The sequence below is a fragment of the Podospora pseudocomata genome, chromosome 6 (genome assembly GCF_035222375.1).
Source record: "Podospora pseudocomata strain CBS 415.72m chromosome 6, whole genome shotgun sequence".
Taxonomy (NCBI): Eukaryota; Fungi; Ascomycota; class Sordariomycetes; order Sordariales; family Podosporaceae; genus Podospora; species Podospora pseudocomata.
In genome coordinates this window covers 3,329,373-3,356,344 of record NC_085890.1, presented here as the reverse complement: position 1 = coordinate 3,356,344, position 26,972 = coordinate 3,329,373, and the positions used below count along the sequence as shown (strand labels likewise).

General features: G+C 53.2%; 9 protein-coding genes across 9 annotated transcripts; 4 read left to right on the top strand and 5 right to left on the bottom strand.

Moving 5' to 3' along the window:
* Window positions 1-286: 286 nt before the first annotated feature.
* Window positions 287-1,960, top strand: SHE9 (sensitivity to high expression protein she9; the record flags this gene model as incomplete). Its single annotated transcript, XM_062892520.1, has 1 exon — window positions 287-1,960. The coding sequence occupies one exon, from the start codon at window positions 287-289 to the stop codon at window positions 1,958-1,960; it is 1,674 nt and encodes a 557-aa protein (XP_062741108.1).
* A 1,647-nt stretch (window positions 1,961-3,607) lies between these two features.
* PKC1_2 (Serine/threonine kinase) lies at window positions 3,608-6,697 on the bottom strand (the record flags this gene model as incomplete). The annotated part of the gene is made up of 4 exons (XM_062892519.1): window positions 3,608-4,767; window positions 4,844-5,851; window positions 5,922-6,185; window positions 6,256-6,697. The coding sequence occupies 4 exons, from the start codon at window positions 6,695-6,697 to the stop codon at window positions 3,608-3,610; spliced, it is 2,874 nt and encodes a 957-aa protein (XP_062741107.1).
* A 998-nt stretch (window positions 6,698-7,695) lies between these two features.
* Window positions 7,696-11,646, top strand: QC762_608410 (uncharacterized protein). The gene is made up of 2 exons (XM_062892517.1): window positions 7,696-10,932; window positions 10,993-11,646. The coding sequence occupies exons 1-2, from the start codon at window positions 10,816-10,818 to the stop codon at window positions 11,356-11,358; spliced, it is 483 nt and encodes a 160-aa protein (XP_062741105.1). The 5' UTR covers window positions 7,696-10,815; the 3' UTR covers window positions 11,359-11,646.
* On the bottom strand, window positions 8,485-10,443 carry QC762_608420 (uncharacterized protein). Its single transcript, XM_062892518.1, has 3 exons — window positions 10,003-10,443; window positions 8,770-9,942; window positions 8,485-8,714 (listed from the first exon to the last, which is right to left on the bottom strand). The coding sequence occupies exons 1-3, from the start codon at window positions 10,107-10,109 to the stop codon at window positions 8,669-8,671; spliced, it is 1,326 nt and encodes a 441-aa protein (XP_062741106.1). The 5' UTR covers window positions 10,110-10,443; the 3' UTR covers window positions 8,485-8,668.
* A 19-nt stretch (window positions 11,647-11,665) lies between the features above and the next one.
* Window positions 11,666-14,588, bottom strand: KRE2 (alpha 1,2-mannosyltransferase 2.4.1). Its single transcript, XM_062892516.1, has 4 exons — window positions 13,432-14,588; window positions 12,467-13,363; window positions 12,123-12,411; window positions 11,666-12,064 (listed from the first exon to the last, which is right to left on the bottom strand). Exons 1-4 carry the CDS (start codon window positions 13,480-13,482, stop codon window positions 11,997-11,999), a joined length of 1,305 nt encoding a protein of 434 aa, XP_062741104.1. The 5' UTR covers window positions 13,483-14,588; the 3' UTR covers window positions 11,666-11,996.
* A 227-nt stretch (window positions 14,589-14,815) lies between these two features.
* On the top strand, window positions 14,816-18,322 carry PAT1 (DNA topoisomerase 2-associated protein pat1). The gene is made up of 2 exons (XM_062892515.1): window positions 14,816-17,611; window positions 17,663-18,322. The coding sequence occupies exons 1-2, from the start codon at window positions 15,378-15,380 to the stop codon at window positions 17,949-17,951; spliced, it is 2,523 nt and encodes an 840-aa protein (XP_062741103.1). The 5' UTR covers window positions 14,816-15,377; the 3' UTR covers window positions 17,952-18,322.
* Window positions 18,323-18,529: 207 nt separating this feature from the next.
* On the bottom strand, window positions 18,530-20,696 carry QC762_608370 (uncharacterized protein). Its single transcript, XM_062892514.1, has 2 exons — window positions 19,255-20,696; window positions 18,530-19,186 (listed from the first exon to the last, which is right to left on the bottom strand). Exons 1-2 carry the CDS (start codon window positions 19,760-19,762, stop codon window positions 18,690-18,692), a joined length of 1,005 nt encoding a protein of 334 aa, XP_062741102.1. The 5' UTR covers window positions 19,763-20,696; the 3' UTR covers window positions 18,530-18,689.
* QC762_608365 (uncharacterized protein) lies at window positions 20,151-23,063 on the top strand. Its single transcript, XM_062892513.1, has 5 exons — window positions 20,151-21,491; window positions 21,547-21,654; window positions 21,714-21,970; window positions 22,037-22,153; window positions 22,211-23,063. Exons 1-5 carry the CDS (start codon window positions 21,279-21,281, stop codon window positions 22,884-22,886), a joined length of 1,371 nt encoding a protein of 456 aa, XP_062741101.1. The 5' UTR covers window positions 20,151-21,278; the 3' UTR covers window positions 22,887-23,063.
* Window positions 23,064-24,770: 1,707 nt separating this feature from the next.
* Window positions 24,771-25,706, bottom strand: SNZ1 (Pyridoxal 5'-phosphate synthase subunit snz1; the record flags this gene model as incomplete). Its single annotated transcript, XM_062892512.1, has 1 exon — window positions 24,771-25,706. One exon carries the CDS (start codon window positions 25,704-25,706, stop codon window positions 24,771-24,773), a length of 936 nt encoding a protein of 311 aa, XP_062741100.1.
* Between the last annotated feature and the right edge of the window lie 1,266 nt (window positions 25,707-26,972).

The window sequence follows — 26,972 nt, the reverse complement described above, 5'->3', positions numbered from 1 at the left end:
ATGGGATGATCAAACATATAGATCGAAAGGCCATGATGGCATACTATCGTCAGAGTGGATCCGTGTCTCGTCTGAACTCACCAGGGGAATTCGTGACAGTTGGGTCCATGATATTGGCTAGATTGGTCGATGAAGAAAAGCCTATCACATCACATCTTTCTGATTTATATGAAGTCAACACCGAAAAGCGGCGAACTTGGGCTTTCGTGACGCATACCCACGGTCTGATCAGAATGTCGTTACCCCTGAATACCCCTGAGTACCCCTGAATCCTTAGGGTACATGGATGCCAGGGTTAGGGTATGACGTCTTTGCTCTTGGCACCTGGGCGGTCAGCGGGGTACCCGCGGCAGAATGCCAGGGAATATCAACAACGGATCCGATTGACACCCGAGAGCTCTCTTCTCCTCACGTCCGGCACACCCGCAACGTCGTTACCGTTCCAGCCGTTCCCCGGCCTCGAGCCGAATCCTTCATGTCGCCTCACACAACTTTGCGGCTGGCTGCCCGGCCTCTCAGTCAATTGGCGACGAGGAAAGCGCTAGCCCAGCTGCCACCGTCGCAATGTTTCCGGTATAACACCTCATGCGCTGGATTCGGCATTGGGCTCTACGCCCGTCTCCCACGGCACTTCTCAACCGCCCGCCCTCCCCCAAAACGACCGCAACCCGAGACAGATCCTGTCATTGAGCTCGGATCTCCAAGCGAGCCCATTCCCCTCAACGCGCCCCAGCCCGAAAGCCAGCACAGCACAGAAAACACACCTTCAGACCCCTCATCACCACCACCAACAGAAGATGCCGACCCCTCCAAATCAGAACCAACTTCCGAATCACCTTCCTCCTCCCCCGAATCTTCCTCCCCCGACCCTTCCCCCTCCGAATCCCCAAACCCCTCCCCCTCAAAACCCAACCCCCCCGAACCCGAACTCCCCTCCGTAACCGACTCCCACCGCCACTCCCTCTCAGTCAAATTCTCCGCCTTCATGGACCAGTTCCAATCCCGCATCCTCGTCGCAACCCAAACCCTAAACGACCTAACAGGCTACTCCGCCATCGAAGCCATAAAGTCCCGCAACGCCCAGCTGGAATCAGACCTCTCCACCGCCCAAGCCCGCCTCCGCGCCGCCCGCCAAAACTACAAGTCCCTCACCACCCACCGCGCCTCGACCCAGAGGGAGGTCACCGCCCTCCTCGCGAGAAAAGACACCTGGAACCCGACCGATCTGGAACGATTCACTTCGCTTTATCGAATGGACCACACCCTCGAAGCGCAAGTCTCTGCCGCGAGCGCGGAGCTGACAGAGGCAGAGACGAACGAGAGCAGGATATCTGCTGAGCTGAACGCGGGGATCCTGAGGCGGTATCATGAGGAGCAGATTTGGAGTGATAGGATAAGGAGGCAGTCGACTTGGGGGACGTGGGGGTTGATGGGCGTGAACTTTGTCTTGTTTTTGGTTCTGCAGTTTGTGGCGGAGCCGTGGAGGAGGAAGAGGATGATTAAGGGGATTGCGGAGACGGAAAAGGAGAATATGGAGGAGGTGAGGAGGGAGCTGAAGGAGGTCAGGGCGGCGATGGAGGTGGTGAAGGAGCATCATCAGAGACAACAACTGGCTGCGCCTGTGGTGGTGGAGGAGGAGCCAGTTTTGATTGAGGAGGAACAAGAAGATGGTGCTGCCGTCCCCTTGGTAACAGAAGAAGAGGAAGCCACCCGCCCATTGGAGCACGACTTTAGGCGGAGCAGCCTCTTTGGAGGCGGCCAGAGGCCTTGGAAAGAGGTGCTTCAGGAGTACTGGGAAGATCCCCAGTTGCTCAGGGATGACGCGATGGATTTGTATAGTGACAGGAGGATAGCGCTGAGGATGAAGGATGTGTCGGTTATCGCGCTCGAGGGCGCGGCGGCAGGTGCTGCGGTTGCGGTGGCTGTTGCGCTGGCGGTGATGCGGTTCAGCAGCCCATAAGCTACAAAAATGGTTATAATGTAAAATACCAAAACCCCCTACCTATTCATGTAAATAAAACCAGAGATGGAGTGCCGTATATTAGACCTTGGTTGGGTTGGGAGTTAACATCCAACTTGACCAACCACCAAAAAAGGGGGGATATGGATAAAAAGGAAGATATCTCCCTTCCTGGCAAACACTGCCATGACATATAGAGAGGCACCCCCGTACGGTGAAAGAAGGTCATTTCATCTCTCCCGTTCATTTGCTTGACTTCTAAAGAAAACGGCCTTGATACAAGAAGAAGAAAAAGACAGTTGCAAGAAAATGCCCCCCCACCCTTCATCCCTGGTGTCTTTTCCACCCTAACCTTGGCCTTGTCCAGACCCAAACGTCGCACAGCACGCCCTCCACCTACTCACATATGCTTCTTCCATCATTGTCAACCCATTACGCCATCCTCCAGTTCTTCTCTTGACACCTCACTTGTCAGCCTGCCTACCGCCGCCTTGTCGTTCTTAGATCCCTCTCTCGAAGCAGCAAATCTGGTCTGTCATAATGCCCACTGCCTTCCCCCTCCCGTCAAACGATTGTCCCTCCTCATAAACAACGCAGCTGGACACGAAGTGCCCTGGGTATATGCTAATTCCCCTCGGCCCCCTTTCATTACCAAAACAGCAGCGTTAAACAACTAGCCACGTTGCAGGCACAAAGTATTCTCGTCTCTGTGTTGGTGGTTGCCATGTCGGCAACAAACTTCGACAGACAGACCGCAGTCGGCTTCACGATAGTCCAGTTGGTAACCTCCCTCATAAAGTATCCGGCCCTCCATCGCTCTACTCAAAGTCGGCCGTGTATGAGAAGCCGCGGAACTCCTCTTGCATGGCTTGCGAAAGTACTACAAATGTATGTTAGCGTTGTGTTGAATGGCTTTGGGAAAAACCAAGACATACCAGACTGCACAGGCGTCAAGACTGGCGTAACACTTGTAAACTCGCTATCAAAATTGCTCGTATCTGTCGCACTCTTAATTTGAGGCAGGAAAGGCGGCGCCACCCGCTTGTGGTAAATGTCGTCCCAGTTGATGTTGCGGAAGAACGGCTGCGACATCACCTCTTGAGCGTCTGTCGGTCCGCTGCCCAACCGTTGATCGGGCTCGCGTGTGAGCAGCTTCTGCAGGATCGAGACACTGTCGCGGGGCATGTGGATCGGGTAGAGGGGCTCGTCAGCGAGAATGGCGTCGTAGATTTCGTCCTCGTCCTCACCACGGAAGGGGGACTGTTGCAAAAGCATCTGGTAAATCAGAACACCAAATGCCCACCAGTCGACGGCCCGTCCGTATTTCTTGTCCAAAAGAATCTGTCACAAGTTGTCAGCAATATCCCCCCAGCTTCCATTTCGCACAACATACCTCAGGGGCCATGAATTCAGGGGTACCGCAGAAGGTACTGGTGGTCGAGCCGTACCACATATCCTCCTTGCAGAGACCGTAATCAGCAATCTTGATATGCCCATCCAGGGTGAGGAGAATGTTGTCGAGCTTGAGATCGCGGTAAATGACACCGTTCTCGTGGAAGTACTTGAGCGCCAAGCACACCTCCGCAGCATAGAATCTGTATCATAGTCAGCATTAGACATTGCGTCTTTTGCGGCCAAACGATGAACTTACTGTGCCCGCTTAGTACCAAACTGCCCACGCTGGATGTGCAGCATCAAGTCGCCACCGCTGATGTACTCCATCACAAAGTACACTCTCGTCTCGGTCTGGAAGCAAGCGTGAAGGTTGGTTAGGAAGGGATGGCGCTCCCGGTTGGCGATCAAGAAGACGCGCTTCTCTGACCGGATGCTCTCGACTTCGTCATTCTCTATAATGAACTCCTTCTTGAGCACCTTGATGGCATACAGCTTGCGAGATCGCTTTGTCTCGGCCAGCATGACCTTGCCGAAGTTACCCTTACCAAGCACGGCGAGGAAGTTGAAGTGGTCCAAACCAATGCGCATGCCAGTGCCCGGGTCGGTGGCCGAGGGCAGCGGCTTCTTGGTCGGAACCGGCACGCCCGACGCCGATGGCACAATCATGGCAGGCTCAGTTTGCGCCGGCAACGGCTGCTGCTTGGGCGGCTGTTGATGCAAGACGGGCTGAGACTGCTGCTGGTACATCGGTTGCTGGTGATGCGGGGCTACCTGCTGGGGAGGCGACTGTGGTTGAACGGGGCGGGGCTGCGCTGGTTGTTGCACGGGGTAAGCCCCGATGTTGGCGTAGTCGGCGGGGTTGTACTTGCGCTGCTGAGGCTGCTGGCCATAAGGCTGTTGCTGATGCTGAGCTGGCGATCCACCATACATATCATCTTGCTGGCCAGGACGTCCATATCCACCAGGTGAACCATAATGTCCTGGCCCAAAATCAGGTATCGGGGTTTGCTGTGTGGGAGTTTGGGGCTTGGGGGACATGGCAGCGGCAGCTGCGGCGGAGGCAGCGCTTGAGCTTATGGACGTCCGATCTGGTCCAGAAACACGTTGGGGGGACCCCTGGCTGTACATATGCTTTGCAGCTTCAGTAGCGTCGGCTGAAGCGGTTGAAGGGGTGTAGGAAACGGGCGGATAAGTCGAACTGGACCCAACGCTACTCGTGGTTCCTTTGCTGCCCGTCCTCAGCGTCTTTTCGCTCAATGATGCGGAGCCGCTCTTGGCCTTCTCCTTCTTGGTCCTCTGCTGCTCTGCTGCCATCTTGATACTATGCAATATCTGATTTGCCTGCAACATGGACATGCCACAGAAATCGGGAACAAGATGCACACACTGAGTGTGAGCAGTCAACGGGCATTCTATCCAGCGAGTCAGCATGGTCAACAATCTAAAAATCATTTGACTTCAGGGGTTTGAGCTAGCTGAAGTCCTTACCTGTACATCTTCTAGAGTTCTTCTTCGAACCAATTGGAAGCATGTAACCACAGTGGCAGCACCAGTTGGCGGTCAAATTTGAGAAAGGAACAAAACGATGGGGGATCTTATGGTTGAGCTTCTGCTCGTCGGGGTCGCTATCAGCATTGCTCTTGCTGATGCACTTGATGACCACCTGTGAGTAACACTTGGTATGGCAAGTGTACTTGCAATCCTCGCATTGCATGCCCGTCGAGTACTTGAGGAATTCACCGCAGAGGGCACAGCGCATGATGTTGTAGAACTGTTTCTCGACGAACTTGTGACCCTGCATTTCGTGAACCTCCTCCTTGCGCTGACGCACGGCACCCTTGCGTCCAAGACCAGCGTCGGCGGGTCTACCGCGACCGCTGGTATCCTTGACGAAGTTGAGATTGAGGAAGATTTGGCCTGCCGGTTCCAGTGCAAACCAGCCCTCAACCGATTGTGGAATGACGGGGGCAACATCAGGTCTCGGGGCTAAGAACTGCGGGTCGTCTTCAGAACCGTGGAACCGTCCTGGAGATGTCGGGGGTGGTTGGAATTGGGGAGCCTGTGCGCCCATAGGGAACTGTGCAGGAGGAGGGCCACCGCGGGCATCATGGGACCCAAGTCGGTCGGCAGACACCCATCCCTGGGCAGTAGTTTCGGCTTCGATCTTCTTCCGGCGCATCTCTTCCACAATGTCGGAGATTCTGACCCAAAGAAGACCAATGGGCACAGCGTGCTCACCGGGCTTATCGTATACCGTCAACTCCACTTCGTTGGCCTTGTCCACGAAGATGCTGTGGTATTCCGACTCCCATCTGTCGTTGCGGGAGGCCTTGGTCCTCGCCACGATGGCATCTTCCACCTTGAGTGTGATAAACGTCTCCGGGGAGCGGGAGAAGCGGGTCAGAGGCGCATGGTCAACTTCCTTAACAGCCACGATGCGAACCGAGAGCTGACCGGATAAAGGCTTGCGTAGATTAGGCATGTTGATACTATCATCTGTGAGATTACCTCGTTAGTAGACAAACTTCAACATTGAAGGATATCTGGTGAAACTGAGCACGCATACCATCCTGAGAATCTGCATCCATATCGATATTCAGCTCCTCAAACTTCTTGAGTGCTTGCTTCAAGAGTATGATCTTTTGTCCACTCTCGACGCGCTTAGCGGCAGCATCCGCTCTGCTCTTCTTGTCGCCCTCCATCTGGTAAAGCTGAACCATCTTCTCGATACCCTTGAGATACTGCTCCTCCACGTTGAGCTTGAACTGAAGTTGCGACAGCATGTGCTGAATACGTGGTCCGAGATGGGGAGTGTCATACTTGATAAGATCTGTAACACCGCAGATGTTAGTATTCCTGGAAGGTACATATCTAACTTGGCTCGTGTGGTCACAACGTACCAAGCTTTGAAAAGTTGGGGCGAGACTTGGGGATCGATGAATTTGGCGCTCCAGCAGGGAAGGGGCCTCGAGGAGGCATCAGGTCACCAGGACCGTAGGGTGCCTGGCCACCATAGTTTGAAGGATATCCGGACCCATCCTTGGGAGGAGGTGCAGGTCGTCCGCTGTCGTCGTGTTGATATTCGCTGCTTCTGGTGGAGGCCAATGTTGATCCGCCCAGTGACATGTTATCCATGGACTGGTTCATACGGCGCATTTCCAGTTCCTTCAGCCGGCTCTCGAAGAAAGCAAGGTTCCGGCGGCCCTCGCGGACCTGGCTGTCGAGTTTCTGTCGTACGGTATCATTGAGGGTCTGCTGCCGCATAACCAGTGCCGCATTAATGAGGGCCTTTTCCCGCTCAATCTTCTTCGTGATGTCTACAATCTTGTCGTCGTCGGTCATGGCGGCGGTGTTGGTGCGCGGCCGGGCGCGCGGTGAAAACGGGGACTATTAAGGGATACTGTGATAACAGAGGTTGTTAGGAAGACTTTTTCTCTTTAGGATGTTGGCTAGTGTCGTAGGGCAAGAGCCACTGGCGTACCAGCCCGCCGATCAGGACGCGGAGGTTGCTGTTTGCGAGCGACTCGAGATGGGATGTCGTCAGTGCTGGGTTATGGCGGGGTTGATGTGTTTCGCATTTGGAAACAACTCTCTGGGGAGACACACTTGGCCACGGTACCTTGCGGCGACTCCTTCCTTCCACTGCAGCACCTGGGATGCGAGAGTCGGTGGGCAGTGTTTGGCAGCAAAGCGTGGAAATGTTGGCTATCCACCCAACTTGCGTTGCTGTGGGAGTTGGTGGTGTGGAGGCGCACTGGGGACTAGAGCTGGGTATGCTCTTCTCTATTGCTGGGCGCTGTTGCTGAAGGGGAAGATGCCGGGAATGAATGAGGATTGGCAAAGCAACGGGAATAATAGGACTCACAAAGATAGGCCTGCGCTAATTCGGGCTTTTGCGCTTCTACCAAAAGTCTTGGTTGATATGTGCCGTGGTCATCCAAAGAAAGAGCTTCGCCTCCACGGGCTGGAACAAGGCTGTCATGAACCTCGCCTGCTTGTGGCCACTTTTTCAGCTTTTGCTCAAGGTTTGTCTATCGGCCACTGTTGACGACGAGGTTCACCTGGTCGTTGAACCCTGGCCCATGCACCGAGTCCCAAAGCCAAGCGATAGCTTGACCAAGTGGCGCGCTGCGGGGTAGCTCACTTTCACACCGTGGTTGAGGTGGCACAGCCGTGTTGTTGATCAGATAAACAGCCCGTACTCCGTACTGCACTCCCGAACTACGGGGATGGGCGAGAGAGAATATCGGGTGGAAGTTGGGATGGCGTGGACGAGAAGTACAGACGGGATCAATTCTTCATTCCATCAAGGAATGTCTTGCTGATAGCCAGTGCTTCTCAGCCCCGTCACACAGTCACAGTCAGGCAGGGAAGTGGAGCATCGAGTGAGGGGCAGTGTCCCGATTTCTCCATGAGGTGCCTTGCTTTCCGTCTGTGAGCATGGCAATGCGCAACGTCGGTCAACTCTCGACATGCAATCCAAAAGTCTCACATCGAATCGCGTTGGATCCCGGAAATCACTTGGGATCATGCCGGCTGTGCTTCAGAGCCCTAAGGTATTAATTGGGCTGGTCTTGGCAGGACCGATAACGGCTTGTCAGATTTAAAGCCATATTGCATATATCTCATCTTTCACAGTGTGGATGAGGTTGGCGTTTTCGCTACGGCTGATATGCTTCTGTTTATTTCCGACTCTCTGGCTCGTCGCTAGGACTGCTCGTAGGACTTTGTTGTGCTCATCCGTCCGTGCCGGGCGTTTGGGTACCTTCGTACTCTGGACCCGGTCTACCGAGAAGGTGTCCGAGTCTGATCTTCAATCTCAATAGAGGCCAAGCGATCTATGGCAGCCTTGGAAGGAACATGTTTGTCTGCATTGTTGAGTATGTTTACAGCCGAGATGTGGCCCATCATGTCGGCCCGTTTGCTTTTCCTCCTCTCCCATCGGTCTCGGTGTAGATGAAGAGACATGCAAGGGATATCTCACGACCTTAACATCTGCCAATACTGCATTGTACATCTCACAAGGTGCGGACATGGAAAGTTTGCAAGTTCAATCCCCATCCATAGGGCTACAAGTCTCTTTTCTGGACTTCCCCAGAATCCACTTCACCTTCAAAACGCCAAGACATACCGCAAGACAAGCAGATCCTGGTTCATTCACGACATGTATAGTGTAAATGGTATTCATATGGTTTATAGCTCTCAACGAGGCAAAAACAAGCCCTCCATTTTCAGGCCCAAGGAAACCGCCCATGCAAAAAGATAACTCCGGTTCAAATGTATGCTTCAAACAGAGTGACAAAAGAAAACAACCTAAGCGGTATACTCCTTTTGCAACATCTTCGCAATGGTGTTGAGCCTGCAGGATTCTGTTAGTAATAGTCCGGTTAGCTAGACAAGAGACAAGAACGTACTGAATGTTGCTCGTGCCCTCATAGATGGCGCCAATCTTGCTGTCACGGAAGAACTTCTCAGCCAGACCCTCACGGACGAAGCCCATACCACCCATCCACTCCACCGCCAACCCGCTCACACGACCAGCGACCTGGGAGGCGTAAAGCTTGGCCATGGCAGCGTCCATGACGAAATCCTCGCCGGCCTCCTTCTTGCGAGCAGCATTGTACACCAACGCGCGCGCCGCCGCGATCTCGGTGTAAGACTGCGCAATCTGATGCTGCATACCCTGGAACTCGCCAACCAACTTTCCAAACTGCTTGCGGTCATTCCACACATACTTGACAGCATTCTCCCACGCACCGAGAGCAAGACCGGTCATCTGAGCACCAATACCGATACGGCCCTCGTTCAGGATCTGGATGGCGTACTTGTAACCCTGGCCCTCCTGACCGAGGAGGTTCTCCTTGGGGACCTCAACGTCGTCAAAGTTGAGAACGCAGGTGCTGCTGGCCTTGATGCCGAGCTTCTTCTCCTTCTTGGCGATGCTGAAGCCCTTCATGCCCTTGTCAACGATGAAGGCGGAGATACCCTTGTATCCCTGCTCAGGCTTGAGGTTGGCGAAAACAATGAAGAATTCGGCCTCCATGCTGTTGGTGATCCACATCTTGCTGCCGTTGATCTTGTACCCATTTTCGGTAGGGGTAGCCTTGGTGGCCAGGGCGAAAGCGTCAGAACCGCTAACCGGCTCGGACAAGCAGAAGGAGCCAACGGTGTTGGTGGCCAGCTTGGGGAGGTACTTCTTCTTGAGGGTTTCGCTACCCCACCTGATCACAGCAGTGTTGACGAGGGTGTTGTGGACGTCCACCATGACGGATACCGATGGGTCGACACGGGCCAATTCCTCAATACCAACAATCGCAGCGGTGAAGTTCATGCCGGCACCGCCGTACTCCTCGGGAATCTCAACACCCATGATACCCTGCTCAAAGAGCTGCTCGACGATGGTGGGGTCCATCTCCTCGGCCTCGTCCATGTCGCGAACCTTGGGCAGGATGACGTCGTTGGCGAACTTTTGGACCGCCTCGGCCATGGCGACCTCGGTCTCGGAGAAGTGGGTGATGGGTGTTGGGGCGACATCGGCAAGGCTGGGATCGCGGCGAGGAGCAGTGGTAGAAAGAGGACGGGCAGCGCTGGGAGGGGGGCTGTCAACTACAGTTCCTTGCCCATAAACACCAGCAGCTTGAACTCACATCTGAACAGCAGGAAGAGCAGCCGTTCTCCCGCTGGCTATCCTGGGAGCAGAAACAGCCAGACTTCTACGCACAGCAGGGCGCAATGCTCTCGCGAAGGGCCTCATCTCGGCGATGTTAAACGTAGGGAGGGTACAGACGACGGTTGGAACGCTACAAAGGGCGGGGTGGACGTTGAACGGTATGGGATGGTGCACCGGGAAATCGAAAACGGAATCACAAGAAAAACAAAAAGTCCAGGGACAAAAGGGGTGGGCAGCTTAAACGGTCTTTATACCACACCGGAGGAACTGCTCTAGTTTCGATCTATGTTCGGAGGGGCGGTTTCTCTTCAACGGAAATGGACCCGCCAAGTAGCACTTAACGATGCATTCCCCCCAGAGGACACAGCGAGGAATACAGCACCGAATGGCACACCACAGGCAATCCGCTTCCAACGGCGGAAGGGGACGACCAGGAAACAAGTCCAAAAGCCGAGGTAACACCTGCACTAACCAGTCAAGCGGCTCCCCGCGGACAAACCCCCAGCAGCGTCATCGCACATCGGGGAGAGAGACGCACGATGGAGAACGCCATGTGATCTGACCTGGGGGAGGGGTCCACTTGAACCGACAATTGCCGGGGCAGCTTTTAGAGGTTGAGAAATCACGTGCCACATCCCGTGATTGTCATGAGCAACCCGCGCCAAGCCAGGAAAACAATTGTGGATCCCATACTTTCCATCGCCCGGCCTGCCAATTCGCGACGAGGACGAGGACGACGACGGCGATATCTTCAGTCTCGCCCGCCATTCACACACCCAGCTCTCTCACCATGGCATCCTTTCTCAAAAACCTGGTCTTCAGACCATCACTCCTCCCTGTCGCCTCCCCCATCAGAACCTTCTCAACCACCCCCTCCCAATCCGCAACCCTCAACCAGGTCCTCCGAGTACGTCTACCCCCCCCCCCTCTTCCCCTCCCCTTCCCAATATCTAACCTTCCTCCCCAGGGATGCCGAAAACCTCAAAAAGCACGCCACCCCGTCTCCCCCGCCCTCTCAGCAATCCATGCAGCCCAGCTCAAAGGCGTCTGCGTAAAAGTCGGCATCACCAAGCCCAAAAAGCCCAACTCTGGCGAGCGCAAGACCGCTCGTGTGAGACTCTCCACCGGCAAGGTCATCACCGCCTACATCCCCGGCGAAGGCCACAACATCCAGCAGCACTCCGTGGTTTTGGTCCGCGGCGGCAGAGCCCAGGATTGTCCCGGTGTGCGGTACAGACTGGTGCGCGGAGCGCTCGATCTAGGCGGTGTGGGCAGCAGGGTGAGCAGCAGGAGTAAGTTTGGGACGAAGAAGCCTAAGAAGGCGACGGTTTAAGGTTGAAGAGGATGGGCGCGTATGACGGGGAATGATACCCATGGAGTGGGCAAAAAAGGGAACTGGACTTGGGCAGAGAGAAGGCGGACATCAAGAGAAGGGTCGGCTAGGTCAGGTCATGCCAAAATTGGAGGGACATCATTGTATTATACAGATCATCTAAAAACACCAATCGGGCGTAGCAGCTCAGCAATGACAAAAGAGTCAACGTCAAAACACTCCCATGGGATTCGCATTCGTCTAAGCCATGGCAGGATCACAAGGGGAAAAGATAACAATATATACAGCGAGAAACTCCCCCAAAACCCGTCAACTTTCATACTGACGAAATCCGCCATGACTTCCACCCTCCTTATTTCCAACATGACTGAAACATCGCTTGCTTGCCTAGCATATCCCCCGGTTGTTCTTCCATTGTGGTGTGATTTCGACGCCGTCCCTTAGTTCCCGCAAAAAGAATCGACCCAGTACGTTTGTCAACCATGAGTTGATGACGGTTGTATGTTTCGGTAAGACAAAGACAGATAAAAAAAAAAGAAAAACAGTCATGAACTCGATAGGATTTGGTACAACTCTATATCGATATCCCTGTTTCTCCAAACAGCTCAGCTATTCTGTATTGGCCATCACTAAACAAGTTAGTCAGTCTGGTCTTGCCAGCCCTCGGGCTTCTCTAGACCGTTGACCTCAAAGTATCTTGATGTGCCTAGAAGAAGTCAGTTAGCTGGATGTTTCCAGAAGAGGGAGGCCTTATCGATGCTTACAAGAATACCCCTTCCAGTCAAAGTTGTTCTTGGGGTCGCAGTGGCATTTGAGGTCCGTGCGGAGCTTCTCACCCGTTGGGCAGTGGGTGAAGGGCACGTGGTAGTAGGCAATGTCGTTGAAGAAGTGAATCTGGTCCTTGGGAAGCATGAGGGCCGCAGCAATCGAGTGCACAGGGGCATCACCCCAGCGCTCGTAGAAGAAACCGCCATCCCTGTCGAGGGACTCAAAGTAATCAATGTAGGCCTTGGAGCGGAGCCAGCTCAAGCTACCAATCTCAAAGTTGGACCACTAGAAGACTGTTAGCAGCACATCACCTCAAATTGAGCGCAGAGAAACCACTTACGAAGTGGCACTTGTTGTACGTCTTGCCACCGTCATCACTCAGGAAACCCATCGAGTTGTCCTCAGCAATGTGCTCGGGGTGATTCTTCATAAACTTGGTGACACTGTCCCACAGGGTGGGGATGGTCTCAATGTACTCGTACAAGCTGAGCACGAAACTGTACTTCTTTCCATTCTCGTGCATGAAGCGGAAGGGATCGTAGTGGATGTCGCAGAACAGCTCGACCGAGGGCTCGACACGCCAGTAGTATTCGTAGTTCATCATCAGGGGCTGGCGGAAGAAGAAGCCAGACTCGAAGCGGCACATGTGGCGGTAGCTGACGCTGTCGCCGTAAATGATCTTGCGCTCTTTCATATCCTCGCGAACCTTCTTGGCCTTCTCCTGGTCGATGAAATCAGGGAAACCCCAGTGTTCCTCGCCAATGAGACCATAGTGTGTTTTGCCCGAGCAAAGGGATGTTGTGACCTTCTTGAAAGTGTCGTCGAAGGGCTGGTCATTCAGGAACACCCAGTCGTAGTTGTATCTCCGGTTGAAACGGTCCTCAACTTGACGAATGGACTTGGCGATCTCCCAGACGTCAGAGTTGCGTGCCAGGGTCACGAAGGTTGCGTTAACGCGGGGTCCTCCCTTGATGCCGGATAGATCGTGGAATCCGGGGTCATTTGGGGTCATGGCCAGCGGGTACTCGGCGGGATCGATGTTAGCGCCAACCTTGGGGATCGCGGGCTTGTTCTTGGTGTTGTGGGTATCACCAGCAGCATCATGGCTGTTGGGCTGGTTGTTTAAAACGGCATCCTTGTGGGCGTGGTCATCGGTGCCCTTGTTGCCATGGGGGATAGGAATATTTTGGGAAATCGCATTGCTAGAATCCGATATAAAGTAGAAAACTGCCAATACCTAGAGCGCACGCGTTAACAGGAAGTCTTCACAGCAAAGCTGGGGCATCACGTCGAGGGCTGACGTACGAAAAAGGCAATTAGGATGTAGCGCACATAGCGAGCGCTGCCGGCCGCCATGGTGAAGGATGCCAGTCAAATCGTTGGGCGTTTTGATGGCTGTGGCAGACGAGGTAGAAGAAAAGAAGATGCGATCGCAAAACTGGAGAGTGCGTGGTAGAGGTCTCCAGACAGCGCTTGGGTTTTGGAAACGCCCAAGGGCAATTCGTGATCGTGGCGAGGAGTTGTTCCAGGCCAAAGCTTAACGTTATTGGTGGGGACGCCGTGTCCAACGAAACCAGGGAGCTTATTGATGGAGCATATCGTTGGTGACTAGGTTCAGGAACAGCCTGTCATAACCTGCGCTTCTCAAGGGTTTAAGAGAGTCAAGAATCCACGACGTGGAGGTGTAGGAATGGAGAGAAAAATAATAGAGCGGACGTTCTGTCCCTTGGGGCCAAGCGCCAAAAAGTCCAGGGAATTAAGGGATGGTCTCAGTGCTCCTCAGGTACACCTCTAACTGTCACACAACCAATCCACATAGACCCCAAGATATGATGGAACCTTTTGTCACAGAGGTCGCCAAATCTCGTAAAACCCTTGCATCTCCAGCCCTTCGGACGCCGAAGACCCTGCCTCGCTTGGGGACAGCGACAATGCAATGCAAGCAGAATGCCACAGATGCTTGGGGCCATAGAAAACACGCAGGTGACTCTATATTGCCTGCAGTTTGGACCCTTTGAAATTCTCTTGCTATCCGACAGTACCTAGCTGGAGGGAGATCCGATCCGCAGGTCCCGCGCCGCCAGGAACCGGGCTGCTCTCCGCGTGGGGCTTGATGTGGGACACTGCCGAGCTTGAATCTTCTGAGTGACGGCGCCGCAACTAAAAGACGGTTTGTGCAGCAAGGAGCTGGGCAAAACTGATTCTTACCCAACGGCTCGTAGGCATTCTTTAGAGAGGCATGCTTGCCCTGTTGGTTCATGTTGTTGGTTGTCCAACTGATACCTAGGGACAGGGAGGTTGCTTAAAGGTAGGCTGTTGTGCAGAACTTCCATACAAGCAGTGATGCTTCGCCAAAGTAACATGTGATAGATGGTAGTTGAAAGCAAGCATTACGATACTCGTTCCAGGGCGATATGGATATTGGGAGCAGGCTTAAAATATCCAGGAGCAGTTGGTCCCGCTGTAAATGCAACGGGCAGAACCAAACCTCTGAAGATTTGGCTGTAGTTGTCAGACGCGGGGTGTTGCAGGAGGATTGTGTGCTCCGTGCACGACTCACCCACTTCCCCACCACCACAGCAATAATCCGAGATAATCCGGGGTCAATGGCAACGCCTATTGGTCAACCGGATCATTTACATATCCCACTTAGCTCTCCATTCTTTGGGGTGAGCCACGGTGATGACCCACTGGCTCTCGCAACCTCCAACTCCAAGGTTACCTCATCCACCTGGATACCTATTCACTTCGTCCCTTTCCTTTGCCTCGCCACCTGGTTGTTTTCCCGCGGCGCTTTGCCGCGATCTTGTTTCTGTTTTCGGGCTCGAGTTTGTTGTGTTTCTTTTCAGCAGTATACAGCTCCACCCACAAGCCTGCCGCCTTGACGGTTCGCTTGTTCCGGCCATCCCACCTTCGCAATCTGGTCGCATCGATCACATCATCATGATATTTGACCGACTCGACCACAAGGCTATCTCTATTTTCCACGCTGTAAGTACTATACATTTCCTTCCCCTTACTAGCCATGTGCATGTGGATCGCCTTTGCCCGCGACCCACGGGTCTGGCTGCGCCATTTGGAGCCTTCGGCGTCGACTATGCCTTGACGCAACCGCCAGGGCTGCCCCCTTGATTCTGCCCAACTTCGGCCATGGGCTTTCACAGTATTATTCTCGCATCAGTGGCTAATATCCCTCGTTTAGTAATTCTCTCGACCTCTGCGTCTCTGCACCTTCCACCGAAGTCGCAATCATGTCGTTCTTTGGATTCAATAACGGCCATAACACGGCGGCCACTGGCTTTTCACAGGCCCACAATCCCTTCCAAGGCCTTTCTGGCCGAGACGACGATGGCGATGCTTTGGAGTTTGAAGACACCTATGACGGGCTTGGAGATCAGCTCGAAGAAACCAAGGACGCCTACAACGATGATACTTTCGGGGATACTAGCGACATAGCTGCCGCGCCTGTTGGCAAGGATTTTGATTTCTTCTCACAAACTGCCAAGGTTCAGAATGCCATCGAGGAGGAACATTATCTTTTCAACCGTCAGCAGCCGCCAGCCCGGTCCGCCCAGCCTGCCCAGCCTGTCCAGCAGATGTCTTACGGTCAGCCGTCTCTTCAAAGCGCAGCCTCGTACGGCTATACATCTCAGGGCCACTATCGCACCGGCTACGAGAAGTATTCAAATGACAAGTACAACAACAACGAGCCCGTTCCCGAATTGCAGGTCGATGCCTCTCTCTGGGGTGTGGCGCCGAAGAAGCCGGCACAGCCTGCCCCTCAGGTCTCCCAGCAGGCTGCCCAGTCGAGTTCCGCGCCCAGTCGCAAGATTCTAAGCCTGGAGGAAGTCGAGGCTCAAATGAGGGCTCAGGCCCAGGCCAAGGCTGCCCAAGCTACACCATCTCCGGCTCCTCATGCTCAAGGCCCTTCGCAAATCCCTTATGACCCGGCCATTCAATTTGCTCAACCGGCTCAGCAACAATTTGTTCCCCCGGTTGATCATACCAGACAAGCTCTCCCGATTCACGTACTGCAAAGACCTCAGTCCACCCAAGCGTCTTCGCCCCAGCCCCCGGTCCAACCTGCTGCTCATCAACGGCAACCGTCGTCGACTTCTGTTCAGCCAACTCAAATCTTGCAGAATCCGAATCGTCTCTCTGGAGATGCCGCTAGAATGGGGATGCAGCAGCATCCCACGCCTCCGGTACCAGGGCCTTCTGCCCCCCCAACTCAACCCGCCCATAGACAGCAGGGTTCTTTCGGGAGACAGCCCAACATCATAACGCATCCATCCCAGGTGTCCCAGCTTACCGAAGAGCAAAAGGCTGCCTACATGGAACAGGAGGCTAAGCGCGCTAAACGGAACCACAAGATCTACCTGATGTCTCGTGACAACGGTGTCATGACACCCCAGGACAAAAGCTTCGTCACACGCATTCAGCTTCAGCAGCTTGTTGCCGCCACTGGCAACCCGAACGAGCACGGGACTGATGAGTCGCTTGCCGAAGATTTTTACTATCAAGTTCATAGCTCGCTTCAGGGCGGTCAGAGGCAACACCCCAACCAGCCGCTCAACAACTTTGCACAGACCTATCTTTTCCAAACTGGCAACAGGTCGGGTCACATGCGTCGCCACCGAGGCCCTGAGAATCATATGCAGCGTATGGAACAGCAGGTCCAGCGAGCTGTTGAAGCTGCCAAGAACAAGCCCAAGAACAAGCAACTCGTCATCGAGGGAAGTCTGGGCAAAATTTCATTCAGCAACGCCAAGACACCCAAGCCGCTGCTTAACATCAAGCGCACAGAGAGCACCGATGATGCCAACCGTCCTAGCAGTGCGCACAAGGTCGTCAGTGCCGGCGATCGTAAGAGTGATCTGCGCACCATTGAACGCATCTATACCATACTCATGAAGATGGAAGACCACGACCGCGTCCTGCCACCTCCCCCTACAAGCGACACCGATGTTGAAGGTCACCAGCGGGGCATGCGTTGGAGCAACGAAGCCCAAGCCCTGAACCAGGATCTGTGGTCCGCGCTGAGAGTCTACGATGAACCTCAACCGGGACACCCCCATCCTTTTGTTGCGCTTCTGTCATATAACAAGGGTATGAAGGCTATGAACAGGATCTTCCGCCATCTCAGCCAAGAGCAGCGCACCACCATTCTCACCTTGGTTATCGTCAATCTTGACAAGCTTGATGTTGTTGTCAACGCGCAGGTGACGTCCGCCGCGGTCCAGCTGACAGCTGCAATGCGCGAGAATATTCACATTTTCTCCAACGCCGTCATGAATACGCTCTTCAACTTTTTGAACGAGCTCGATCTTGACATCGTTGCCGGTCTGTTGTCTATTCTTTCCAAGCAACGATTGGACATTATTGCAAAGAGTCGCATCGGAGCTTCGATGATCACCATGATCCTGAGCCGCGCCGAAATTATTAAGGTTAATGTTGGAAACACCCATCCATCCTGGCAGGCTTGGTAAGTTGATGTTCACCCAATACCACCGCGACCATGGCTAACGAAATACAGGGACATGTGTCACACTGACTTTTTCGATCGTCTCGAACCTACGCTTCCCTATATGTTCCCTGGCTCTGTGAACACCGCGGATGACATTTACGTATGGCAACTGCTCGCGGCGCTTGGCATAGGAGCTAGCCCCGAGCAGCAGCAGAGGCTTGTACTTGCTGTCAAGGACCGCGTCATGGACACGGTCGCTTTGTCAAAGACACTCCCCGCAGACATGGGCGCCCAGCGTCTCCAGAATGTGAACCTCTTCATGCGCAGCATTGGGTTGGATGTCGAGCTTCTACAGTAATTAATGAGCAGTGCCAGGTTTGGCAGGATCTCGTACCGCTGAGGGCAGAAGGATTTTTGATAGGTGTCAATCCTGGATTTTCTTTTCGTCATAATCGCACAAAAGTTTTGATGCATCATGAAGCGGAGCGCATAAAGCACGGCAGGTTCTATACTGGGAGCGCATTATTATCCATTGCACAATAGTATTTATGGAAAGCTGCTCTAACTGGCAATGATACCCAACAAAACGGATGGTGGAAAATGGCGGGGAACTTCTGGAGGGAGAGTCAGGAAAGGCTGGTGTGGAAGTTTATGTGATCTTTTGTCTAAAATTAGGAGCATAGCCATACGTGAATTATTGATTTCTTGTGTGCGGTATTCAGGACATGTCTGCAAACAAAATCCATAGCACAGTCTGTCTTGTTACTGTTTCTGCATCATGTTAATCTGGCAATTTCAAGTTGAAGCCGTCGTTTTTGTTGACAAAGGCCGTTATTCTGCTTCAGGCTGCTGGATATATTCCACCATTCATTCTCCAACACCCCAGTATGTATGCACATGCATCACGATACAATAAGGAGTTGTGCCAGCTCAAATCCTTAGTCTCTTATGTTCGATTGAAAGACAGGGAGGGTATCGATTATACTTTATACTAGTAAAACCTTCCCTTTATATGAAGTAGCCTCCATACACAAAAAACGCCATTAAACTCCACCTTTAGGACAACCACCAAGACACCTTGCCCAAATGCCAAAAATTACCACTTTTCCGTTATAATCTTGATATACTTCTCCTCATCCCAATCTGTCCTCAAATGCGCAACCTTGTCGACAAGATCGGGCATGGCACAGATCTTATCCCTCTCATCAGCCACCTCCTTCGTCTTGCCCTTTGCATCCTCCTTCGTCCCCTCCTTGTTGACCCCTTCCAAATCCTGTTCTGGAACCAACAAGAGGTTCTCCCTGTAGGCCTGCCAGGCACCGTTCGTGTCGTCGGGCATGTAATCCAAGTGCTGCCAATTTTCCAGCTGGACCTTGTGCGTCCGGTCAGCCATAGTGTCAGTCGCCACGCCGTCCATGGCTGACTTGAGAGACATTTGGATTGCGCGGCCTGGGGCGCGGGCGCCGGGGGCGGCATCTTGGGGTGCGTTTGGGTTGGGACGGTTGAGGCGTTCTTGCTCGGTGACGGCATCAAGGTGCGGTTGGAAGGGGCGGAGGTTGACGGTGTCGCTGAAGGGGGTTAGGTGGATGTTATCTGAGGGGGAGGGGGCGGTCAGTAAGAGGACAGGGGGAATGGGTAAAGAGTGAGGAAGGTGAACTTACTGCCCTTGAAGACACCAACATAACTGTGAGGTACGTTTTCGTTGGCAATGCGATGCCCGCTCAGCGTCTGCGTCTTGAGCACCATGTTCTTCCTCGCGGCCTCCTCGAAGTTCATCCGTGGCGGTTCCTCCTCACCAGGGGCCATCCTCCGACCTCTGCTTGCTGCTGTCGCGGCGGGACCTACGGAGCTGAATCCACCCGCCAAACCATGCGTTCCGCCCTTTTTCGCCTCGAGAGACTTGGTGAGGGCGGTGCCCATCTCTACGCCTTTGTTGCGATCGTAGGCCGTGTTGATGTCCATTGGGAGGTCTACCTCGTAGAAACCGGACTCGGGCTTGTGGCGCATTCCGATGATGTGGGGGATGCGGAGGGTGGAGGGGTCGGTGGCAGTCTTGTTGAAGAACTGGAGGAGGACGAGCTTGCGGTTTTCGGGAAGGGGGGGCTTGACAAAGAGGTTGTACTCGGCCATGATGGGGTCGTCATCTTCGTCGAAGGGTGTGGCGGACATGGTGAATTGATGTGTTGGTTGTTGAGAAGTGTAGAGTGGGTTGTACTGCAATTTGAATTGATTCAAGAACAGACGATGTACGCTGCTTGAAGGGCTGGTTTTGGTGGTAAGAGGTAAGAGTATGAAAGTAAACTTGATGCTTGTGATCTGAAGGCTCAATGCATCAAACAGCTGCCCCGCGGTGTTGGAAATTTTGGTGGGGCATGCATGGGCCAACACTTGCCGGCAGGCAACTGGTCTTAGCAGCGAGGCAGGCAGCTCAGCCGATCACCAAGGATCATCAGATCAGGGTTACACCAGGCAAAAAATGAGGAGATCGCCGTGCGATCCGTGAATGTTTCACATTTGAGTGTGTTAGACTGACGTGATGACCACCTACAACATCGGACCTTGCTCGATGAGATTGCGAATAGCTTCTTCTGTCTGCTTCCTCTTGTTGGGGCTGGTCGACGGTGGCTAATGTTGTGGCTGCCGCAAGAAGCAGGAGGTGTGATCGTCCCTGCCCAAGAGAACACAAAAGCTTGTTGGCTCGGCGCAGTAACTCGGTTGGGTCAACGCCGTGATTATTTCTAATAAATCCTCCCCCGCTCTGCGCAACAAAAGATCTCTTGCGCTGCGCAGAAATAGCCATCTGCCTCCACAAGGAAGATGGCATCTTTTCCCATTTGCCCACACAGAGCTTCCAACAATCCCGCACATTTTGAGGCTGCTGCAGGCGCCCCAATCCCGAAGCATCACTGCTGCATAACTGGATCGACGCAGCCAAGAGGGACCCAAGATTTTTGTCACCGCATTCAAGCCTTGGTTTCAGAATTGCAAACCTGACGATCCCCTGACCAATTCGTCCCATTCCGATTCACCGGTTCTGTACTCTGTGGATTTGCAAGTACACGCCGGTGATGGGCTTACCGCTTCAGATAGAAACCCGTCAGTGCCGTGGCGCTGCCAAGTGGATGTCGTCGACCTCTAGCCCGTACCACTAACGGGGCGATACTAGACTCCGACATGTTTATCCCATCGCCAGGCTCGGGAGACGAAAGCTGGTCTGCCAGTTTCATCGCTTCATGTACGCATTGCGTTATGAGGTCGCTTGATTGATGAGGTTGTTCCACTACCCCAGATGGCTTTCCCCAAGAAACAGCATGCACCCTACCACCCATTGGCCCAAGCAAAGCTCTCGGATGCTACCCCTGAATGCCACTAACCCCTGCTGTCCATAAGTTACATACTAGTGAACGGGGCGATGGGACCGCGGGGATTTGCTACGCGATGCTGCTGAACCCTCACCCTGGCCTTTAGGTTACCGGGGACACTCTTTAAAGACGAAAGAGATCCACGCTCCTGGGGAGCCAAGTAGCTAGCCTCACCTTGACTCTCTCACTCTTCTTGCCTGCTGGGTCTGTGACAAGACAGAGCCATGTCCAGCAGCCCTTGTTTGAGTACCACCGTCCTGCGCTTCCTGTGCTGATAGGCATGTCCGTTTCTCAATTCTTTCGACGACAGTTATAACGACTCGATGGGCCCCAGTCTAGAAGATGAAGAGCGTGCACTCATTGCCCTGTACGGGCCCAAGGAAGATTGGCCGCATGATTCCAGAGGGCCTGAGATAGCGGCTTCGGTCTGGGTCGCTTTTAGCTTCGCCGCCATATTTGTCGCCTTGAGATTCTGGACTCGCATCAAGATTGTCCGGAGTCTTGGTGCCGCAGATTGGCTGGTCCTTGCATCACTTGTACGTCCCCTCAGCGAGATTATTACTTTGAAGCGGTCCTCTAACAGTCTACTAGCTCTTAGCTGCAGGCATGTCGGCCGTGATGACAGTGGAAGTTGGCTATGGAATGGGGAAACACGTATATGATGTTGAGCCGAAAGAAAACTTTCTCAAGATGCTCAAGGTACGCCACCTTCTCCCGACCTATTACGACAGATGAGAGAGACTGATTCTAGTGCCCAGACATGGTATTTTTCCCTGTTGTTCTACTGCGTCTCCTTGGGACTCAGTAAGATTTCGATTTGCGTGATATACGTGACCATCTTCACGTATGACTGGGCGAAGAAATGTTCGTGGGCGATGCTCATCTTCGTTGTTGTGCAAAATCTGTGGGCACTCGGCACCACGCTCACCTTTTGCATTCCACTCCAGTCTGTGTGGGATCCCAGAGTCAAGGCCAGCTACTGTCATTCCGAGTCTATTTGGTGGGTTAACACCAGGTATGAACACCCTCACCACTCACCCTCCCCCGGACGCGTTGTTTGGAAACTCACAGCTTGTTCTAGTTTGGGCGTCTTTACAGACTTTCTGATCTTTCTCCTCCCGATCCCGATGATCATGCCACTGAAACTTCCTCGACGACAAAAAATCGCCGTCACCGCCGTCTTTGCGATTGGCTTTTTGTAGGTTTCAATCTTTGGAAAGCACTTGCCACGTCACTCACATGAACGCGCCCCTAGCATCTGCATCGTCTCCGTCATCCGCCTCAGCATCATCGTTTGGTTGAAAAGCAACCCGCACGTAGATTACACCTACGTCAACGCCTTGTCGAGCCACTGGACGTCACTCGAGATTCACATATCCATCCTTGTCGCCTGCGCCATGACACTCAAACCTCTCATCACGCGCCTCTTTCCCAATTTACTCGAGCCTCCATCAGGGGAGAGCACAGGACTGCCGAGCGGTGGGGGGGCAGGCAGCAACGGAGGAGCACAGCTGACGATCGGGTCGAGGCCATTGCGGAATCAGCCGGCGCCGACACGGCCTGGGGCCGGCGGGGACTGGTTGGAGACTGTCGCCGAGGAGGGGCCGACGGTGAGAAACAACGATAACAACAACAACAACAACAACAAAGAAAATAATGCAATAGAGGACGTTGCCCTCAGGGATATCGATGTCGAGGCGCAGTCACATCAGCACCATCGGCCGAGGCAATCGAACGCCGCCTCCACGAAGGGGGAGAGAGAGAACAAGGAGCTGGGATCCGACACTCATTTGGCACGAGGCAGTATTGTGGAGGAACTGCCCGAATTTTTGAGACCGGGGAGCAGGCCGTATGCGAAGGGGGATGCGGCGTCGGTTAGTACGCAGGCTTCTTTATTGGGTCCGGAGGTTACGGCGAGGTCGATTGGATAAGATATATTTGTTTAATAATGGGATGAAAGTGCATGTCATGGACTGAATGATTCTCGGTTTGGGGGGGCGGGGGAGGGGGTTGGGATCATGACGTTCTTATGGTTTAGTCTTGGGATGGGTTTGTGTTGCTGCTGATGTCTGCCCTTATTTTCGTGTTGGCCCTGGATGGGATATGAGATGGGATATGGGATGGGATGGGATGGGATGGGATGGCAAGGGGGAGTGGGTTGCATTATTATTTCAGTTGGGTTGCCTTTATTGTTCTTGATGATAGGCTATGGAAAGAAGGAATTCATGGTTGATGATTGTATTATTAGGTAGAGGACACATGTATATACAGAGATGAGTTGTGTATTGACCTCCGTTTATTACAAAATTGTCTTAACAAATGCAACATTGTTGTGCTAGTGGCCTAGGAAAACCACTGGCTGCGAAAGTGAGACCAAAATGGCCAGAAAATAGGTTGACAGTTGATATTACAGTAAGTTGGTTGTTGGTTGTTCAAGAAGTCTAAAAGTAAACAAATGGAAAATCCAGCCTTAAGAGCAAACCGGTGTGGGCCTGGTAAAACCCGGGCCCTTTGTCAGGTGCCCCACAAACATAGACGACTATCAAGACACCTGATTACCTCGTGAGCAACAGACTTAAGCGAGGGGAGTACAAAGCTTTGCGTGGAATGTCCGAACAGAAGTATGAAAAGTCATGATATTGTCAAGCACTGGAAAAAATCACTCCGGAGAGCAGAAGTCTATCTAATCTGACAACCTGTGGCCCGGCCCACGGAAGCCCTAAGAGCAACCTGTCTGACAATCCACCGGCAGCAACTCATCCCACACCGACGGCCTGATCCCGACTTTGTTCCAGATTTTGTTGTAGGCGTCGGTGACAATCATCAAAACCTTTGCTTCGTTGGTTCGGCTTCATCTCAAAATTAGTATCGCTGGGCTAGGTCCTGAGAGGTTGTGCCGGGAGAAGGCAAGGTCCTGGGTTGTTGTAGAAGTTGTTGGTTAGGAAGGAATCAGGTTTGTAACAGTTAGATGACTGTCTTACCTGGGGCCGGAGAGACGACCCATCCTCCCTCATGCAAGGTCGAGCACGGCGCAGGAAATATCTGGTGACATAGGATTAGCCTTTTTCTCACTTCAGGTATCGAGGTGGCTTGATGTAATGCACTATATCTAGGCCGGCCCATCTCCTTAGCTTCTCCTCCTTCTCCTCCATGGGGAGGGAAATTAGACGAGCGATACCTACCTATGCAGGGTCTATATTTCCCAAGCAGCTGGTTCTTTAATATGTTGAACGGTGAGTGGTTAATGATGGTGTATGCGTTGTCTTCTGATGACGGTATCCAAAAGCAAAAAGATTGATACACGCAGTGTAAGCGTTTCTCCACCGTACATGCGTAGTGTTCATTTAAAGAAGTTAAAGGGTATTCTATACAGAATCCTGATGCGGCATCTAGCCATGCGTCAAACGTACGTGAAACATATTCTATAATGAAGGGAGCATGGCTCTTCGGACAGATGTGCAGTCTTCTGATCCTGTGTCTTTATATCCGGCCAATAAGCCATATTACTCAAGCTAAGGCATGACAGTTGCCGTAGTGACCATGACCCAGATAACGTGACACCGTCACCCTGAGTCATGGTTGACCACGAGTGTAAAGAAACCTAGCTATAGTCACGTTTCAATGTCATAATGTCGATTCATTCATGCTTCATTGCTCCTAGATGAGAAAACTATGAGTCTTCACAATGTAATTGATGTCAAAAAATAGGATGCCACCCATTCCACGACCCGCGCTTTTAAGTGTTGAGACTCGAATCTCCATTCGCTTTTCCCATCCCAAAAAGTCCAAAAAGAAAATTTCCCACCATCTCCGCTTTACCAACCTCTGCCAGCAAGCTTCTCATCCTCCTTGAGCCCAGCGTTGCTAATACCCTTCATGGCAGTCCCGTGCTCAATGCTGGCCTCGATGAGCACCTTCTTGTCCGTCCAGTTGGCAACAGCCTTGACGATAGCCCTTGCGCGCTTGGTAGCATGCTCAGCATCCAGCGCATCCTTGAAAATACCACTGCCAACAAACACACCATCGCAGCCAAGCTGCATCATGAGTGCAGCATCAGCCGGGGTAGCCACACCACCAGCGGCAAAGTTGACAACCGGCAGTCTGCCCAACTCAGCAGTCTGCTTCAGCAGAATAGGATCAGCACCAATCTCCCTCGCCAACTTGGCGATACCCAACTCCCCTTCGGAAGCAAGAGCAGCCTTCGCCTTGGCGATCTCAGCGTTCACCGTCCGGATGTGCTTCACAGCCTCGACAACATCACCGGTGCCAGCCTCGCCCTTGGTGCGGATGAACGCCGCGCCCTCCTTGATTCTCCTCAGCGCCTCGCCCAAGTTTCTGCACCCGCACACAAAGGGAACCTTGAAGTCGGTCTTTTGAACGTGGTACTGGTCATCAGCAGGGGTGAGGACCTCGCTCTCGTCGACGTAGTCGATTCCGAGGGCCTCAAGGATCTGGCACTCAACAATGTGGCCGATGCGGGCCTTGGCCATGACGGGGATGGTGACGGCGGCCTGGATCTCCTTGATCATCTCCGGGTTGGACATGCGGGCGACACCGCCGACCTTGCGGATGTCGGAGGGGATGCGCTCGAGGGCCATGACGGCGACGGCGCCGGCCTCCTCGGCGATGCGGGCTTGCTCGACGTTGGTGACGTCCATGATGACGCCGCCCTTGAGCATCTGGGCGAGGCCAGCTTTGACGGTGAAGTCATCGCTGATGGAGGAGATGCCGTTGGTGAGGTTGGTGGCCATTTTGATTTTAGGGTGAGATTTGTTTTGATATTAATAGGGAAAAGCGTTTTGAGGGCTTTTTTAGTGGCGAGAAGAGGTGTTTTAAGGTTTGGTAGTGTTGGTTATGTAAGAGTCTTTGATGGATGGTGGAGGTCAAGCCGGTCAATGTGATAGGTAGATAGATGGTTGAGGAAGTCGATGCTGTTGATGTCGAGAAACAGCTGCCTCGAAGGGGAAAGACTTGATCTTTTAAGGAAGATGATTCGTGAGTCAGTGAGGGGACAGGCGTGGTGGTTGACCCCTCGATCGTCAGGTGTATGCATGCATGGCAGCGTGAAGGGCGGGATCTCTACACAGTGTGAGATCTACTGTAGCGCTGAGAGAACTCTGGGTCTGGGACAGTTCACGCCGTGAGCGGTTGACGACCCTTGCCTCCGGATCGGAGAGGACCCGGAGCGTCGGCACACCAGTCACGTAGCTCGGGATTACATAACGTCCTAGCTTCCAAAGAGAAGGTGGCCAGCAGCTGTGCTCACGGGGATATCTCGCTTGATCCCTGATGCCGTACACTGCCACGACTGGCATTGTCTATCTTGGCCTTGTGTCCATAGCATACGGCCGAGGTTCATCAAATTGTTGATGATATCTCTCTAATCTGAAGCCAATTGAGATCCAATCTGGACATCCCACGCCCTAAAAGGGCTGGAGACTAACACAACACCGGCACTTTTGACATGTGGCTTACTGCCCACGCGCCTTTTCCACGTAACAAAGAAAAAAAAAGGCAAAGAGTCACATTTCAACGAGGGGTCATCGAGGGGCAGATATTACCCCTCCAACTTTTTGCTCTCGGCCTGGGCAAGCGTGGGGTTCCCACACCGTATCAACTTTATTTCCTCCCCACGGCCCTGTCACCACCCGCGGCGATGTTGAGGCGATGGCGAGGTTACCTCTTGCACCATCCAATGGTGAAAAGTCTCGAAGAGTCTTTTGGCTGCCCCCTGCACCGTGTGTGTTTAAAGTGTCCGATGTCGTTCCCAATTGGGGTGGCGAGGGATTTTTTCAGTACTTTCTTGTCGGATCCAAGAGACCAAGAGATGGTTAATAAGCCGCCCCTATCCGGCATATCCCGTGCCACCCGGCCAGCAACCATGTCACCACTTTGCTCACCTGCATATACCTTACCGCCTGGTACCTGCTTGATGACTTGCGATGAGCGGCCCCATCTGAAATAACAATCATCGTGACTCGTCAAGAACGTTTAAGAATTCCGTATTCCGCCAGGAG